At 32.9% G+C, this 19,757-nt stretch overlaps 1 protein-coding gene across 1 annotated transcript in view; it reads right to left on the bottom strand.

Moving 5' to 3' along the window:
• LOC129938939 (uncharacterized) overlaps window positions 1-10,340 on the bottom strand; it is an 88,902-nt gene extending 78,562 nt beyond the window's left edge. Inside the window, exon 1 of the mRNA XM_056046782.1 lies at window positions 10,179-10,340. Coding sequence (XP_055902757.1) covers window positions 10,179-10,340 — 162 coding nt within the window. The remainder of the gene's footprint in view (window positions 1-10,178) is intronic.
• Window positions 10,341-19,757: the final 9,417 nt, after the last annotated feature.

The following is a 19,757-nucleotide window of genomic DNA, read 5'->3' as shown; positions in this document are numbered from 1 at the left end:
AAATGTATCTATACTTAAAGATACATATTTATAAAGGTAGATACAAAAGTTATAGATACAATTGTATCTATACATAAATATAGTTATAGATCCATTGTTAGTGTGATAAAAAAAAAAACAATTATTATACAAATTTTAGCAAAACATTGCGTGCGTTACGCTTGGCTTACTTCGATTTAACCGTGGTTAGCTCTTGAAACACGCTTACTGCTCCGACTCGCAAGGAAAATTGTGGAAAAACGATGACAGAATTATTTGAGAATTCTCCGTCCCAGGGAAGTGGGAGAGGTTGGTTGCAAGGTTTGTATTTGGTATTGTGTATTTCCTGAAGGTCTTTTGATTAGGCACTCAAGTGGAACGATAATAAACTTCATAAGGACATCGGTCAAATTCCACAAAACAGAATTGTTAATTTCTCAGAACTAATATTAACAATATCCAACTTAATCTTACTTTAACCTTTGTTCATAATTTGTATAAGCTTTAATTTAAAATAACGAGGTTGAAATTTAATTTAAATCAAAATTAGAAACATTTTAAATTCCAAACCAAATATGTACACATTTATTTTCCTAACGCAAATTTAAACTCAGATCAAAGTTGTAATCAATTAATTAAATAAAAAGAGCAATTAATGGGGTTAAATGGGGAGGAAATTCACTTCGTGAATTTTCATCTATAAAGTTACGGCCTATGTAAAAATATAAACCATTACCGTGGTTATGTTTTCAAAGAATTGAGGATATCTTCTAATGATCAAACTCAATGTTTCCCCAAAAGTGAAAGAAACTAGCTAACTTGTGTGATATTAATGAGATATTACTAAAAGACACTTAGTTAATAAAAAATCAAGTTAATAGCCTTATTATAGAGTAGAAAAAACATCATGGTGGTTAGAACGTTTTATTCATTTTATACTTTTTCGTGCCTTAAAAGTCTGAATATTATTTGAGACTCAAAATAATAAGTTGTTTTAGATAAAGGGTTTTTCAGTTGGCGCGGGTAGATTTTGGCACCCCGTGGTGGACATTTTAGTTTTGTGACATCTGTCAAATCTTTTGTTTACTATTCAGATCTTTACACCAAATCATCATAAGACTTTATTACTGTGCACATCGCGCCCATATTACATTTTACGGTAGACGTCACGGTCGTTGCCTTTCACAGTCGACTCTTCAACGCTTGGTGGCCAAAAGACGCCTGGTTTAGTAAACAATGAGTCAAAACCTTTACGTTCAAGTAGAGCCAGATTGGCCAAGAACATAGTCGCGGTCCGTGAAAGTGTACAGCAGAACCTCAGGCAGTCTATTCTATGCCGTGCACAAGAACTCTGCCTTTCGCAGACTTGAACTTGGCAAATTTTGCGTCGGGACTCGGGACTTGGGGACACAACCATATGGACCTAAACGACTTTTAGTTCCAACTGGACGGTGCTACGTGCCACACAGCAAACGCCACGATTGACATCTTACATGAACGATTTGAGAAAAAGGCTATCTCTCGCTGGAGTGATGTAAATTGGCCACCAACGAGTAAGTCATGACATTTGACCCCGCTAGACTTTTTCCTGTGGAGTTTCTTGAAGTCGCAGTTCTATGCAAATAAACAAAAATCGAACGATGACCAAATTTTAAACATAACACAGGCCATCGCTCCAATTTAGTAGAATCTATGCGGACGAGTCATTGAAAATTGGACCACTCGGATCAGTGTCACCGTAAGAAGCCGAGGCGGACTTTGAATCATGTCATATTCCTCACTTAATGGCATACATGAGCCTTATAAATAAAAAGTTATTTATTTTATATTTCACACACAGCTTGTTTTAACATCTACCAACTCTAAATCTGTGCCCAGGTGGCAGAACCACTAAAGTCGACTTAAGACAAAATTGAATTTTTGATACCATTATAGATTCAGCGATTTCGAATCTATTTTGTAAATTTTTATCATAAAAAATATAGCCACAATTTTACAAAAACAAAACCACTAAAGTCAGTTTTGTACATCCTCCTCTGGTCAAAAAAGCTAAACTCAAACAGAATTGGAAAAAGTCCTTACATATTATCTAAAGTTGACTTAAGATTAAATTGTTTTTAATTTTTCTCAAGGAATAAACTAAACTCAAGTTAAGTTGTTTTTCCGCGAGAAAATTATATATTTTCGTCTAATTTTTTATTGGGAAAGTTCTAACTCAAGTTTAGTTGTTCTTCCTCAATGAAATTGTAGTATTTTTAACTTCCCAAAGGATGTTATTGTAATGGGTCCGATTTGTCAAATTGAAATCGAAATAAAAGATCTTTAGAAAGATGTCTGTGTGAGCGTGTGTACGTACGTTCGTACGTCCGTACGTTCGTGACGTTTTTTTCGTTGTCCATAGCTCAAGAACCAGAAGAGATATCGATTTTAAATAAATTTTGTTGTACAGATAATATAGCAGAAAGATGCAGAAAGGGCTCTCAAGAAAATTGCGTGGGTGTTTTTTTTACCATAGCAGTTTGAAAAAAAGGTGAACATTTTGGTTAACGCTAAATATCTTACGAACCAAAAACGCTACAGACTTGTACTAAATTGTTTATAATAAACTGTAATGTGATACAAAACAAGTATATTTTTTGGAAAAATTCCAATTAACGTTTTTTAACTTCCCATAGGAAGTTATTGTAATGGGTCCGATTTGTCAAATTGAAAATTTTGACATTTCTCGACGTTTCAAGGTCCCTAGTGTCGAAATAAAAGATTTTTAGAAAGATGTCTGTGCGTGCGTGTGTACGTACGTTCGTACGTCCGTACGTCCGTACGTTCGCGACGTTTTTTTCGTCGTCCATAGCTCAAGAACCCGAAAAGATATCGACTTCAAATAAATTTTGTTATACAGATAATAAGGCAGAAAGATGCAGAAAGGGCTCTCAAGAAAATTGCGTGGGTGGTTTTTTTACCCTAGCAATTTAAAAAAAAAGTGAAAATTTTGGTTAACCCTAAATATCTTACGAACCAAAAACGCTAGAGACTTGAATTAAATTTTATATAATAAACTGTAACGTGATCTCAAAGAAATATATTTTTTGAAAAAAATCTATTTAACGGTTTTTTTTCTAAATCAAAAAAACTGAAAAAAAAATTTGTCACCTAATAAATTTAACGACTAACATATGATTTCATCTCCAAAACAATTTTGAGCAACGGAGAATAATGTTTTCGAAATCTGATAAAAATTTGAGAAAAATCGAATTGACAGTTTTTTTTATAAAAAATAAAAATCTAAAAAAAACATTACTCAAAGTTCGTAAAAATTAAATATCGATTCAAATATCTTTTCAAAACCTTAAAATTTAGGCTTCAAGCTTATTTTATCTTATAAGAAATATTGATTTCAACATTCAGTAAAATTTTGAGGAAAATCGAATTGACAGTTTTTCTTACAAAAAATAAAAACCTAAAAAAAATGAATAAAAGTTGGTAAAAATTGATTTTCGACTCAAATATATTTTCAAAACTTTGAGCTATTGGCTTTAATTTACTTTTACTTGTAAAAAATATTGTTGTCAACATTCAGTAAAATTTTGAACAAAATCGAATTGACAGTTTTTTTATAAAAAAAATTAAAAACCGAAAAAAAATTAACAAAAGTTGGTAAAAATTGAATATGGATTCAAATAGCTTTTCAAAAACTTGAAAGTTAGACTTCAAACTTATTTTATCTTATAAGAAATATTGTTTTAAGCATTCTGAAAGATGTTTAGAAAAATCGAATTGACAGTTTTCTTACAAAAAATAAAAACCTTAAAAAAAAATTTATAAAAGTTGGTAAAAATTGATTTTCGACTCAAATATCTTTTCAAAAATTGTAGATATTGGCTTTTAACTACTTTTATCTTTCAAAAAATATTGTTGTTAACATTCAGTAAAATTTTGAAAAAAATCGAATTGATAGTTTTTGTACAAAAAATTAAATACCTAAACAAAAATTTAACAAAAGTTGGTAAAAATTGATTTTCGACTCAAATATCTTTTCAAAACTATAAAATATTGGCTTCAAACTAATTTTACCTTATAGAAAATATTGTTTTCAACATTCGATAGAATTTTGAAGAAAATGGAATTGACGGTTTTTTTTACAAAAAATAAAACTCTAAAAAAAACAATACTAAAACTTGGTAAAAATTTACTTTCGACTCAAATAGCTTTTCAAAAATTAAAAATATTGGCTTCAGACTTATTTTATTTACAGAAAATATTGTTTTCGATATTTAGTGATTTCTATATATAAAAATCCAACTGTCCGTTTTTCATAAAAAATAAAATCTATAAAAAATAGTACGCAAATTTGGTAAAAAAACTTTTAAGCAAGACAAATCGACAGACGGGATGGGAAGTTATCAGTGTGGGTCGCATCCCAGCCTCTTTTTTTTTTATAAATCAAAAAAACTGAAAAAAAAATTGTCACCTCCAAAATGTTACGACTAAAATATGATTTCATCTCCAAAACAATTTTGTGCAACGAAGAATAATGTTTTTGACATCTGATAAAATATTGAGAAAAATCAAATTGACATTTTTTTTTATAAAAAATAAAAATCTAAAGAAAACATTACTCAAAGAATATCGACTCAAATATCTTTTCAAAAATTTTAAATATTATTTTCAACATTCGATCAAATTTTGAAAAAAATAAAATTGACAGGTTTTTCACAAAAAATTAAAAACCGACCAAATTAACAAAAGCTGGTAAAAATTGATTTTCGACTCAAATAGCTTTTCAAAAATTAAAAATATTGGTTTCAAACTTATTTTATTTTACAGAAAATATTGTTTTCGATATTCAGTAATTTTTATATAAAAATATAACAGTCCGTTTTTTCATAAAATATAAAATCTACAAAAAATAGTACGCAAATTTCGTAAAAATTGATCCGAGATATAGACAACCTTTTAAGCAAGACAAATCGACAAACGGGATGGGAAGTTATCAGTGTGAGTCGCATCCCAGCCTCTTTTTCCAATTGTTTTATCTTGATTTAATATTGATTTTTATTATTCAGTATTATGTAATTTATTTTTTAATTAATTTGTGTATTTTCTAATACAAAAACAAGATTGCAACTTTGATTCCAAGCGTTTAAAAATCTTATCTCAAAATTTTGTTGCATATCTCACTTAACAAAGTTATGGAATTACAACTAAAGTCGAGCTAAGCGGAGCAAAATGTTTCATTAAATTAGTTAAAAACAACTTTAGTCGACTTTGGCAAACTAAAAATTTAATTTACTTCAAGGAAAAACTGCTTAACTCGACTTAAGATATTTTGTATGAACATTTCTCCCGAGGCAAAACAACTAAACTGGTTATTTTGCTTGCCAAGCTTTTAATTTCAATGTTTAATTTGTTTTTAAATTTTGGGACAAAAGAATGGCTTAATACCAATAAATCCATGCTAGTTTAAATACTGTCAGACGATCCAATAATTTTCTACATCAATTTGTAATTGCGAACTTTTTCTTAAAACTTCAAACTGCTCTCCCTTAAAAAATGTTAAAAACAGACTTTAGCGGTTCTGCCTCGAGGCCACAGAAATATATTTTCAATATAGAAATATCTAATCTTCTGATTAGTGCCAGTCTTTAGATATTTCTAAGAGCTTTAGAAAATACTTAAACAAATATTTTGTGTAAGAATGTAAAAGTTTTTTGGTCTCAATAAGTGTAGGTTCTTATGTCGAAAACCATTTCCTAGCTGTCAAAAATTTTAAGTCAATTTTTTTTTTAAATTACCTAAACGTAAATTAAAGATAAAATAAATTTTAATTCAATATTTGTTTTTGTTTTCAAATTTTTTTATTTGAAAACTAATTTTACCAAGTTTAAGTAACGTTTTTTAAGAGTTTATATTTTCATTCCTTTCAAAAAAAATCCTAATTAAAATGGATTTTTCAATTGCGGTTTTAAAAGTACAGGGCTAGAATTCAACATCTGTCAAACTATGTGCTTTTTCTGTTGAAAGTCTGACATATACGAAAATGGATCACTTAACTATTGCACAACGTCTAAAAATTGGAATATATATTTCGGCTCACACAACAACTGAAGCAAGTCCTCCAGTAATGGAAGAGAGGGCATAACAAGTCAATGTTTGGTGCTATCTTTGGTCCGAAAGTGTGATTACACGTAACTTTTTCAAAAACGGCTGTCAATTGGAGCATTATGGTCAAATGATAACCAACTTGTTTTTGTCTGCTAGTGAAGAATACGACATGGAGAATATATGGTTTCAACAAGACGATGCCACAAGCTACACAACTCGTGCGAATATTTCTTTATTTAATTTTTCGTCGTGGCGATATCAACTTGCCACCAAGATCATACGATTTGACACCGCTGGACTTTATTTTATGGGGCTACATGAAATACCGTGCTTATGTAGATCAATCTTTAACTGTTGAGAACTTTAAAACCAACATTCGTCAAGTTAAGTTATGGCTGGGAAATGTTACTTTGCTTTTCCAGCTACAATATGTAACTAATAGTTTTATTTTCATGATAGAATGTAATGAAAGCTCTCAAGACATGCTGAAGTATAGTTTGAAGTTTTCAAAACCCTGAAAGTCATCTACTTATTATTATGAATATCCTTTTTCTGCAACAAATAATTCCTCTTTTAAGTCAATTAAAAAATACTGTCATCTCACTTCTAAGAATAATCTAAAGTAAAGTTCTTGAAAAATGTAATGAATTTTCAACCATTATTCGTACCACTCGCTGATGGTTCGTCATTCCAAAAGATTACCCAAAGTCCTCAATGACTTCTCACATGCAACACGAATAAAATTTTAAGTGCAAATCCCGTTTGATGGGAAAGTAAATACTAGGCTGAGAGCTAGCACTAGTGCCGGTGGCGCAGCGGCAGCGCTGGGGTTAAAACTTAACCGCCTAGGCGCGTTCAAGACAACATATCGTCGTCATTTGAAAGTCAACTACCAGCAATAATGTGAATGGTTCACGAATGCTATATGTCAGTTTTTCACACGCCCGTTCGTCGTCTTCATAGCTTCTACTTCTATGGGTTCTGCCACACCCAAACAAAACAATGACGCATCAGGGCCAAACCAACGTTATTTTATATCCAACAAAGATATCCTTCTCTTTGAAGACACAAAAAAAAGTTAAGTATATCAACTTGAACAATTTTATTTAAAAATAAAGTACTTGTAGTTATACACCACGCCAAATGACGACACGGCGCGACGTACACAACGCAAGTTACGTACCCAGACCCAACCATTCCATACCTACCCTAGTCGAATTCTATAAAAAATATACATTCTATATACATGAAGGAGTATCTGAAAGAAGGAACAACTCTTGGCGGAGCAATTTAAATGAATAAGTGATGCCCCATTTAGTTGCGTTAAATAACTCCCATCAGGACTATTTTGTATAGAAATTAACTGCATAACACTCATATCGCATACACGCTATGTGCGTTAGAATAATGGGGCGCAATGATGGCAAAATAGCAATAATATAAGAACTGAAAACATTAAAAGCTAAGCTAGGTGTTCCGTATCAAACGTATGCGAATAAGTACGTAATGTTTGTTCTTTCCTAGAAGTTAGAGGTCTTTAATTTTGTTGTTCTCGATTAAATCAATGTTAGATTTAGATTTTGAGCTTCTTTTATACGCGGGTATATAAATTGGGAGGGTATTCCTAAAGACACGTAACAAAGCAATTTAGTTTATTGGAGTCCTTGGAGAAATTAAAATATGTAAAGGTACCTATTAGGCAAATATAGCTTTGGGGGCAAAAAGTATGTGTGGAACGATATAAACCTGAAGTTTTGCAAAACTTAGGTGCTATTTTTCTAATTGCTCAATACCGTAGGTATGTGATTATCTAATTGGCTTTCGAAGAGGTCGTTCGAATCAGTTGCAAACAAAAGGCTTAATGTCAATCCTAATACATTTTCTGGTGACATAACTTTTAAAAGTTAAGAACCATTAAAGATCAGTTCACTTTCCAACAGTTATGTCTTGTTAAGAGTGTTTGGACTAAAAGAAGGGTGATTTGTTTGATTGACATGACATTTACTTTGTTTAAAAGGTAATCTTCTGTGAATATAGTTTAAATATGATTTTTGGCTTATGCCTTTAGTCTAATCCGGAGGTCTGATTTGCGATAACTTAATACACTTCTATCTCAGTGTTAACCCACTAAAGACAGATCTAGAAAACGTTGAAATTATAGACTGACCTACAATTAATGGTGTTCCACTACAAGTAACTGGTATATTGTAGACTACTCCTTGGTCCCCAATTAAAAAAGAGAAACAACTGGATTTTAAAAAAAGTTGGGGTCCAAGTCCCAAACAACTCTGCTAATATTGACATACCTGCGCAAATTGAAAGGGTCACCAATCTTAAAAATATGACAAAGATTTAGTCCTAGAGTAATCACTCTCTCAAGCCCCTCTTGATATATACAGGGGTGTCCCACGGGAACCGGACGAAAAGTACTGCCCTTTCTCCTCACTCGTGCGGTCGAGCGAGGTGGGGATGGGCTCGTTTGAAACCTTAGGTAGTGCCGTTTAGTTACCACAATGGATCGTCTTCGCACTGGAGGAATTTATTAAAAACAAGGAATCGGTGGTGCCAGTGCAGTGGGCTTTCCGAATCAGATTCAACATTGGACGTCACGGTACTGTTCCTACAAGAAACACAATTATGAGATGGGTGACTTCTTTTCGGAGTACGGGCAGGGTAATGAAAAAGAAACCACCTGGCCACGTACGGACAGCTGCAACTGAAAAAAACGTTGACCGAGTGAGGGTAGCTGTTCTCCATAGCGCTGGCCGTTCCGTGCGCAAGCGAGCTCAATCACTGCACATTTCATCCTCTTCAGTGAGTCGAATTATCAAGCATAATTTAAAGTTTCATGAGTACAAGTTGGCAATGGTTCAGAAGTTTTAACCTACTGATTACGCACAGCGTTTTTCATTCGCATTGGAGTTGCTCTCGTTGTTTGAAGTGAATGACGATATGTTGCTGCTCATGAGCGATGAGGCGCACTTCCATCTCAATGGTTCTATTAATCGACAGAACTGCCGCTATTATGCCCCTGAGAACCCTCAACGCCTCCATGAACGACCACTGCATAGCCCTAAAGCAACTGTGTGGTGTACAATGCCAAGAAAATGTATCATCGGTCAATTGAACAAGACCTACTGGAGCGCGTCCACCGAAACTTCTTGGACCGACTTGACACCCGTTACGAACAAGTTGGGCATTATTTGTCCGACATTATTTTTAAAACTTGAAATGACTTTTAATTCACTACCTTTTGATATTAATTAAAAAAATTTACGACTTTAAGTTTTGAAGTTACGTTCATTTGTTTTTGATCCGGTTCCCGTGGTACACCCTGTATTCGTGAAAGAATAATAACACTATCGACAAAGACTATTTAAAGCCTTACAAAGATTTTAACGAAGCAGCATTAATCGAAATCCCTAGTATAGGCAAGAATGTTTGGAAGACAGGGTCATAATAAAGAATCATATGTATATTTGTATCTACCGCTCCAAAACGGAGAAGATGAAAGGATCTCGTATCTTTTCATTTAATGGCGGTACAAAAGTTAAAAAAAGGGTTTGGGATTTAAATGAAATTCTGTCTTCCTGTGAAAGTTCGTTCGATTCTAATTATGTATTGAGCTCTATTTCTTTTGCATGGCCACCACGCTTGCAGGAGTCCAGACGTAAAAACCAATTATCGACGGTTCTCAAGCATAAATTAGCCAATACTGCTGCAATTTCACTTTCAATAATTCAATATTCGAACGAAGTTCAACAATCGTCGCTAGCTTGTTGGCATAGACCATAGACAGGAAATGGTCTAAAGGTGTCAAATCGCACGACTGAGCCGGCCAAGCAACTGCACCTGGAATTTGGTTTCCAATAAATTGTGTGGCTTGTGTCGCCGTCTGCCGTCCTTTTGGAACCACATGTCTTCTAAGTCTATATGATCCAATTCGGTTTGGTTATCATTGAACGGTAGTGCTCTCCATTTACAGTAACATGTCAGTCTTGATCAAGTACGGCCCAACGACGCCACACAAAACCGTGATTTTTTCGGGATGCAATGAAGAATAATGGAGTTAGTTTGGATTGCTGCCTGATCAATACCGTATTATCTTGTTTATTGACGAAGCCATTCAGCCGGAAATGTGCCTCATTGCTGAAGATAATTTTTCGATGAAAACCCGAATCATGTTCAAGTTGTTGCTCAGCCCAATTCACGAACATACGGTGCTTCTGGTGATCAAGCGGCTTCACTTCTTGTGTCATTTTAATCTTGTAAGGATGTAGGCCAAGATATTTTTTCGCAAAATTCACCACAACGACATCACAGAGATGCCCAACGCTTGAGAACTACTTGTGAGAGACACATTTTGGCTTTCTGCAACTGAAGCCTCAGTAGTAACAATATTCATAACACTTGTACCGAATATTTTCACTGTGCCTTTGGATTCAAATTTTTCCACTAGATGCTTAATTATTGATCGGTTAGGACGATTATGACGACCATAAATTGACTCCGAATTTCGGTAGCAATTTTTAATAACTTCGACTTGTTGTTGGCTCGTATAACTTCCCATCATGAAATGGAAAACCTTAGTGATTAGAAATGTCAAAAGTGCGGCAAGAAATATGGCGACGTTTACTGTCCCTGTCACTCTACTTCTGTAGCGACCCTGTTGAAAAACGCTGTACAATCCTCCCTAGAAAAATCAATACATCTTCCGGACTACTTCAGTGTCTTTCAAATAGAAGTACTCGCAGTCTCTGAAGCAGCTAAAGACGTATTTTCTTAGAATTTGGTTAGCAAAAAAATTGACATTGTAATTGTTAGTAGTACCCGTGGCATGAACCTAACTTTTGACTTTTGAAGTTCAACTTCTCCTAATTCTGATCAAATCTTGGGAATCACAAAATTACGATCACCCCTTTAAATTTCCCTTATCAATGTCGTTAAAATTTAGTCTCTTTATTCCTGCCATAACTTCAGACAAAAAATGGCAGAAAAAAGAGCTATTAAGTAAAAAGGTGCTGCTTTGTTTTCAAGCACTTACTTCAACTCCAATTCCTGTTTCTATGACTTTCATTTGCATTGGGAAAACTATAATCAGTCTACAATATTCGTAATGGGTCCTGCTGATCACCTCCTAAGGGTTATAATAACCCCTGCAGTGTGTGCAAATTAGTTAACTGTCAAATTTGAAGCTTTTTTCACCGTGCCAATTAAACACTTAAGCAGCTTCTTCCAAAAATTACCATTTTCTAATGGAAGATAATCACCAGTTCATTTTCAAAATGAAACGACTATGCGGAGGTCCTTCAACTTTCGTATACCTATGGCTCCTGTGTTATTTCATTTAAGCAGCATACCTCCACCAAACCTCCTTTCAAATAAATGACGCCTTGCCTACATATATGTATGTCCATCAAACCCAATTTCATATAAACCGTTAACAATATGTCATTAGCGCGGACTTTAGAGCTCGAGAGAGAGAGACGAATAGAAAGATTTCGATAAAATTTGCATTAGCCAACCATCACTCACATCCTAAAATAATTTGTTACGCGAATTTGCAATTTAAATGCGAAATAAGAGGGTTTTCATCAATAAAACTCCTACACCTCCCTTCATCCCCCTCATCCACCTTGATAAATTGACGTCCAATACTCTTAAGTGATGCGTGTGATGATGGCTCGGCGATGGGAGTGCCAAAGATTTTTTTTATAGTTTTTTCGTTGAACTAAATCAACAGCTATTTGTAACAAAATTTAATACTTCTGCGTTACAAATTACGGTAAACAATGCATTTAATTATTCGGCTGACTTGATTCGACAAATAAATGTGTGTTTTGATGTTAGGGTGATGCAGTATTTTTTTTTTTGCTTGTTAATTATTCCTACGTATTTTGTGGACTGAAGTCTAATGAAAGCATCGAATTGCCATCACAAATTAATCGTTTCAGCGCTATCGTCATTTTGAGGGTGTATAGACATCTGTAGAGAAGGAGTGGAAGGCTATTGTCCGAAGTTGTTATTATTGTATAGGTTGCTGTCGACGCGACGTCCAAAAACATTATCATTAGTGGACATTGTACTCTATATTTTCACTGATAACGATGATGATGTGAGACCCAAAGGTAATGACCAACTTGCACTTAGGTTATACGAGTAGGTGCAGTGTAGAAACAGCAAATTTGAATCAATCATATAATTAGATCAAAATTACGAAATTAACAATTACTTGAAATATTGTTCAAGACAAGCTGTCTCCATTTTTGAATACCATGGAGGTAGTTGAGGTCTCTTTCTATTTAAGTAGCAAGCGACAATGACGAAATGTTCTTTGGAAAGGCAGTAAAGTAAGGAAATTGTTTTGTATTTCGTTCACTAGCAATAAAGGGGTCTTAACTTTCCCTAAGCTTTAGAAAAATATTACGGATACCTATAAGATTATTCCACATTCTTAAAGTGCAACTAAAAAAAGAATTCTCTATGTACTTGAAAGTCTTAAATCAACAAACACCCGTAAGTTCTAGGAACACAAGATCGGAGGAGGACATCGTCGCCGTCCGTGAAAGTGTACAAAAGAAACCGACTTCAACTTGTCTAATTTTGCGAGACTTGGCCATACACCATACACTGATCTAGGAGCTGAAAGTTCATGACCATAGACAACGCTGTTTGTTCGCTGACTGGGCTCCGAATCGGATGGAAGAGGACCCAAATTTTGACCGAAAAATTATCTTTAGTGACCAGGCGCATTTTTCTATGAATGACTGTGTTAACAAGCGAAATTGCCGTACATGGATGGCACCAACCCACGCGAGGTTTACCAGGTGGTAATGCATCTTCAAAAATTAAGGTTTGGTATGAATTGAAGGCGGTGTAATTGGTCTGCACTTTTTTGAAAACGACGTTAATGAGGCGGTCACCGTCACAGGCGAGCGCTACATAACGATGATAACTATAGTTTTGTATGGCCCAAATTGAACCATATGGACCTGGATAACATGTATTTCCAGCAGGACGGTGCTACATGCCACACAGCAAACGCCACGACATCTACAAACAACATATACCCGCCCTTATTGAAAAACCTTATAGCATTATTTAAGGATTTGAATACAAAAAATTTCAGATATCAACAATCAAATTCCGTCCAAAAGACTTAAGCTTGTTTTAAATTGACTTGTCGCAATGTGAGAATTGTACTCAAGTATTGAGTGCATTTTAGAATCATTTTTGGCTACGTCTTAAATGTAATCGTCAGTTCTTGATAGCTAGAATAATGCCTTAAATATTAGAACCTTAAATTCAAGTGTTTCTGAATTATTTGATGCCCTGTGCTGTTGAGCCTTGAGAAACTAACAGATACTGATAAAATAGCACCATTATGTCTTAAAAAAGTGTGCGAACTCTTTCAGTGTACCTTTACCTCTTATATTCAATACTTCACTCAAGATAGGAGAAGTTTTAATCTTTTGTTAAATTTATTTCTTAATTACTATTCAAAAATCTGAACCTAAACAAGAGGTTTTAAACTACAGTTTGATTTGTAAGCTCCCATTTATTTCAAAATTATTCGAAAAAATTAGTTATAAAGAACTTTCCTTTCTTCTCAAAGAATTGTTTTCAACATATAAACATGACTTCGTTTTACCACAAAAAATCTTACGATTTTCAATAATTATGTCGTTGGCTCAAACGAGTTAACCACCATGTAATGATGAAAAAGTTAGAAAGTAGAGGTTTTTATTTTCATCTTTTTAAGTGACCAATCTTATTTACGTGATATTTTCTCATAATTCATTTTAAATCTAACCAAATTGTTGTTTCCTCTGGTATTCCTCAAGGAAGCCACTTGGATCCGCTTTTATTTCGTATTAAAATAAATGATATTGTACTTCAAATCCATTGACTCCATTTTCGATTGCTTTTCCCCTTCAAGAAGACTTAAATTAACTTCATAAGTGGTATAAGAATAAACATTTAGTTTTTAATATTTCAAAATCCAACATTATGTCAGTTTTTCCGAACCATTCCATTCTCTTTACAAAATCTTGAAAATTTGTTTAGGAATTCTAAGGAATTCTATGATCCTTACACTCTCCAATCTCTTTTGAATGTTTCTGTTCAATTTGATTTAGAATATTCTTTTGTAATATTTAACACCTTTTACAATACAAATTTGGAAACAATTGAAAATATTCAAAAAGTTTCACAATATTTGTAGTTTATCGTGTTAATTGGAATATTCGAATACCCTCGCATGATTCAAGACTCCAATTTATCGGCTTTCACACCGCTGACGATAAAAAATGGTCTGTGGTCTTTTAATATTCATTTTGAAATCTGCGAAATTCAAGTTAAAGAAAACTTAAAAATACTTTCATTAAATAATTCACCGAAAGCATCAACAACAAATGATTTTCCAGAAGCAAAAGCTTCATTACCAGGAACATAAGTTAATGCTTATTTATAATCCCTAAAATACAAATGTAATAATCTTTAAAACTGGCTAGAATTTATGTTTGTGGGAAAAGAAAAGAAGAATCTACTTGAGACGTGCCTAGAACCTTCTAACTGTCTCTTGAAAGTGTCAAATCTTCAAAGAGTTCGTCACATTTGTTGGAAACATTTTCCATGACACGTTCTTAGAAGAATTGTTGAGAAAGTAACTTGACCTTGATTTTCTTTCAAAGCTGTTACGCCACTAAACTCATTTGTTGTTAAAATGACTACTTACCTCTAAGCCTTTACTTTTCTTTCCTTATAAGACTCCTTTAAGGAATAATTTTATGATTATTTTAAGTGTCAAGTCATGTTTCCTTTTGAATGACGTGAACAATATTTCTTAGACACGTAATATTGTAGTTCTTCAAACAACTTCCTGTGAGAATTTGTTTTCATTTTGTCAAGCTTCATTTGGTGTTGGCAAAACCCTTTTGTATAAGTTGGTATTAGAAGAAAAGGTACACAATATTTGTTCACAGTTTGTGGTGACGCTTCCGAAACATAATGGCAAAGTGCCCAAAAGTTCCTCGAACATCGTGTAAGTACAACGAAAATGATGACAAGGACTCCGACAACAACAAAAACCCACTATAAATATACTCAAACTAATCACTAAGCTGTAGATATTCGTATGTATTTGTATATGTTAGTCCTTTTTTCTTTTTTGAATGTGTGTTGTTCCAAAAAGAAATACATTTTCGAATTCCTTATGAGTCAAAGTCGAGTCCACTTCGATTAAAACAACATCAACAAAGAGTTCGTTCTTTTGAGAACTCTGAAATACCACATCCTGTTGGGGATCAGGATGAGGATGATGTTGGTTTTGGTTGCCGTAAACAAAATCACGTATGTTTAGGTATTAAGTCACTGAATGTGTCAAAGTTCAAATGGAAAATCAAGAAGTACTCAAACAAAAACAAATACAAACATAAAAACAAACAAACAAACACAAAAGAAATACTCTTTCTCTTCTAATCAAAGGAATAAAATATAAGGAATTTGTTTTGTGTTTTTTTCAGGATCTCGTAAGAGGACGTTGACCTACAATCCAGGTGCTGTTGATTTAATTTATTTAGAAAATGTTTATTTATTTTAGTTTGTTTTATTTTCTTGTTCTTCTTCTTGTTTTGCTACCATTAACCTACTCACATCAATTTGAGACTTTTAACCACCTGTGTTGTGCTCTGGTGATGGTTTGTGTTGATTATAACGTCTTCAGGGGGCGTTAGCTTTCGATATATAAGTGTTGCTTCTTTTCAACTTATATATACTTCCGTTGGTTGTACATAGAAACATTTTGGCACGTGTCCAGATTAATATAGGACCAATTAGAGGAACTACTGCTAAAAAGCTACAATACCTTTATTTTTAGTCTTTCACTTATTAAAAATAGATAGATGGGTTTAAGGAATATGATTATTAATTTTTTCTTCGAATTTTAAGTTTACACTTTTTCGTCACGGTTTTCTTAATAACTTGAGGAACTTAGATGTTAATATCAAAAAAATACTGGAAAATCTGAGTTGAAATTTTCAAAAGTATTAAAGGGACGTTAAAATTGAGCTCACAACCAACATTTAGATTTTTTTGATAGTGTTCGATGCAAGGACACTTATTTATTTTCAAACGACTGAAAGAAATAAAAAGACCATTTGCCTTTATTAAATGTTAAGAGTATACTTCACTCTCGAATTAAATGAATGCAAATTTATTATTAACTAAGAAACTTTAACTAAACTTGATATTTATGGTTTAGAGAAGACGCCGAAATAAGGGATTTCATATCATTCTGATTATGAATCAGTACATTTCTTTAAACTTGGTATCATTTTGTTTGCTTGTATTTTGAATACCTGAAACAAGTAAAATTTAATGTTTTAAGCATTTGAGAATAAAAGCTTATCTCAAAAAGTTATCACTAGAATTTTTAAATAAAATTGATATTAAGGCAATTGATCTCAATTATTCCATCTCAGTGTAATGCCTCGAAACGTCCTCGTGTTAAACCTTCGAGTTGTTTTTGAAGAGGCTTAGGACTTTTAACGAATTTTTAATATTGTAAAATGGTTGATATCTGTTTTTTCAATTATAATTTTCGGAAAATATGCGCCGTCATTTTGTTCAATGTTTAAAATTTTTTTCTAAAAAATCTAAGATTGGCTTCCAATTCTTGAATCTGCTTTGTCAGAATTTAACAATTACTTAACAAACTTTAAGTTACACGAAAGAGTATGACAGTTAACAGGTTTACTTCATTAAAATTAATTTAAAATAAATTGCTGATTAAGCATGCTGTCTTTTTAGAACTACATGACGTGGATGTTTAGCTGATTTATTTTTAGAAATACAAATATTAGCTACGATAGCTTGATGGACTTTACCATTCCGAATCGAAAAATTTTGTGGAGCTACGCGAAAGACCGTGTTTATTGAAATAAGAATTTTAATCTTGGGCTCTTAAGAACCAATATTCGTCAATTTATGGCTGAGATACCGCCCCATATCTATGTGTCAAAAAGTCCTTGAAAATTACCTCAAAAGAATTAATGTTTGTAACACTTCGCTTAGTGTCATTTTATTGATGTAGTGCTTAACACAAAATGTCAACTTTATAGTGAAAAAGAAATGTCATACTATCAAATCAAAATCTTCAAAGCCCTTTTTTAAGTTAGTGAACCTAATATTACTTAATCAAACAAAAATAAGTTAGCTAAGCTCTCTAAATTGCATCGGCTTTGTCTGCTGAATTTTGAAGCTATTAAATTTCAAAAAATATGGAATCAATTAAGACTGATTGTCCGCGACCATCAAAAAATTATTTTCAGTTTTTGATTCTTGATTGAAAGCATTTCATTATCAAAGAATTTTACCACTAAAAATTACGGTAAATTAGAACTTACTTAATAGAATTATCAACACAATTTAACATTTTCAACTGTCAATCCATAGATAACAGCCATCGAAACTTTTCATGCTGTTAAAAAAAAACTTTCAAAATTACTGATATTTTTTAAAATACAGAACTTATCTAAAAATATTTTAATTTTCCCAAGTTTCTGAGGGCCTAACAGAGTATTGCAAAGAACAAACAGTAATACATCTTCTGTCGATAATATGGGACTGGATTCCTCTCGAATGTCCTGATTTTTTCAGATTTTCTAAATGAGGGAATGTCTTATTTCTAAATCCATCTCTGGTAAAAAGTTACAGTTGGTTAAAATGCTTATGTTTATTTGTGCTATAATAGAGTTGACACGAGACAAGAAGGTGTAAGGTGCCAATAGAACGCTCTTAAGTTTTGGCATATAAATACATTTTATTCGGTTGAATATTCTAACCTACTCAGTGCAAATCTTTTGTGTTTGCTTGTTCTGGTCTTGATTTATGAGAAGCATTATTTGATCACAACCTGATTTAACATCAAAAATATTTATTCACAAACACAAGTCTCAAAAAGCTTAGGAATAATTAGAGATATACAGACATGTATCCAAACTGCATGTTTTTCAACAACGAACTTAGCTCTGAAAAAATTTCAAATATGTTGCAAATTTTTTCAAAGATGCTTTCGAAGTAGCGAACTCCTGTCAAAAGCCTAAATCATTGGCCCCCTTACAAAGTTTCCCTCATTTGAATTCAATTAGTCTTTAGATCTCTGAAGATGAAATGTTCGCAAAGCAGAACTTGACGTTTGTTATAGCCCTGGTCCAGAAGGTGTACCTTCTTATATTGTGAAAAAATGCGCATCCTATTTATACTATCCTCTTCATATTCTTTTTAATAAATCGCTCATATCTTCATTTTTTCCTGAAATTTGGAAAACTTCGTTCATAACACCGATACATAAAAAGGGTAATAAAAATGAAATACAAAATTATCGTCCCGTTGCAAAACTGTCCGTCATCCCTAAGTTATTTGAGTCTATTATTTGTAAAGTCATATCGTTTGATTGTAATTCTATAATTTGTGACAGCCAACAGTTACTAACCTTTTTTATTTCAGTTCATTTTGTTTAGATTCGTTTGAAAAACGGACACAAGTTGACTGTGTATTCACAGACTTCAGTAAGGCCTTTGATAAATTGTGCCATAAAACGTTAACTTCCAAACTTAAATCCCAAGACTTTAACGATAAATTTGTTAGTTGGGTTTCGTCGTACTTATATAATAGACAATACAGCATATTTTTTAGGAATTAGCAGTCATCATATTTTTATATCAACTCTGGCGTACCACATGGTAGCCAGTTAGGACCATTACTGTTTATTTTGTACGTTAACAACTTACCGTCTATTATAAAATACTCATCAGTTTTGATGAGTATTTTAAAATGAGATTAAAATTTTCAAACTTATCAACTCACTTGACGACTGTTTACTCCTACAATATGATCTAAATAGTTTTTACGAATGGTGTTTTATAAATAAGCTTTTACTAAACATAGACAAATGTAAATCAATGTGTTTTACACGCAAACAAAATGTTTTCACTTTCAATTATCAATTAGAATCTTCTTATTCGACTAAACTCTCTACTTTCCATGACCTAGGTATTATTCTGGACTCAAAGTTAATTTTTACAAATCATAATGACCATATAAATAAAAAAGCAAATAAGACACTCGGATTTATAAAACGGTTTTCATATGATTTTCGCGACCCTTATATTCTTAAACTTCTTTATATAACATTTTTAAGATCAATATGGCTGCATAATATGGGCTCCCTTTTATTCAGTCCATATAATCAGAATAGAAGGAGTACAAAGAAGATTCATAAGCTTCTGCCTCCGTTTCTTCCTATTGTCCAATAGGCTCGAAATTCCACCCTACAATCATAGGCTTACGCCCATAAATCTTCCATCGTTTTTTAAATACAGAGAGTACATTCAGCTATGCTTTATTTTAAAATTAATCAATGGGTCAGTCATATCACCATCAATTTTGGAACAACTAAACTTTATTTATAGCCGTTCAAGTATTAGAAGACAAGTTCCTTTACGTCCTACATCAAGCAGATCGAATTATGGTAAAAACAGTTTCGTCAACCAATTGATTTCAGTTTTCAACAAGCATTACTTTTTTGTATATTCTGTAAGCGATGATTTTAAAAGTAAAACATTTAAATTAAATTTTTTCAAAACTTCAGTTAAGCTTTTTTTTTTGCAAATAGC

Source organism: Eupeodes corollae, chromosome 1 (genome assembly GCF_945859685.1).
Source record: "Eupeodes corollae chromosome 1, idEupCoro1.1, whole genome shotgun sequence".
NCBI classification, from domain to species: Eukaryota; Metazoa; Arthropoda; class Insecta; order Diptera; family Syrphidae; genus Eupeodes; species Eupeodes corollae.
Note: the sequence above shows the minus strand (reverse complement) of the source record. Positions and strands in the feature narration are given on the sequence as shown.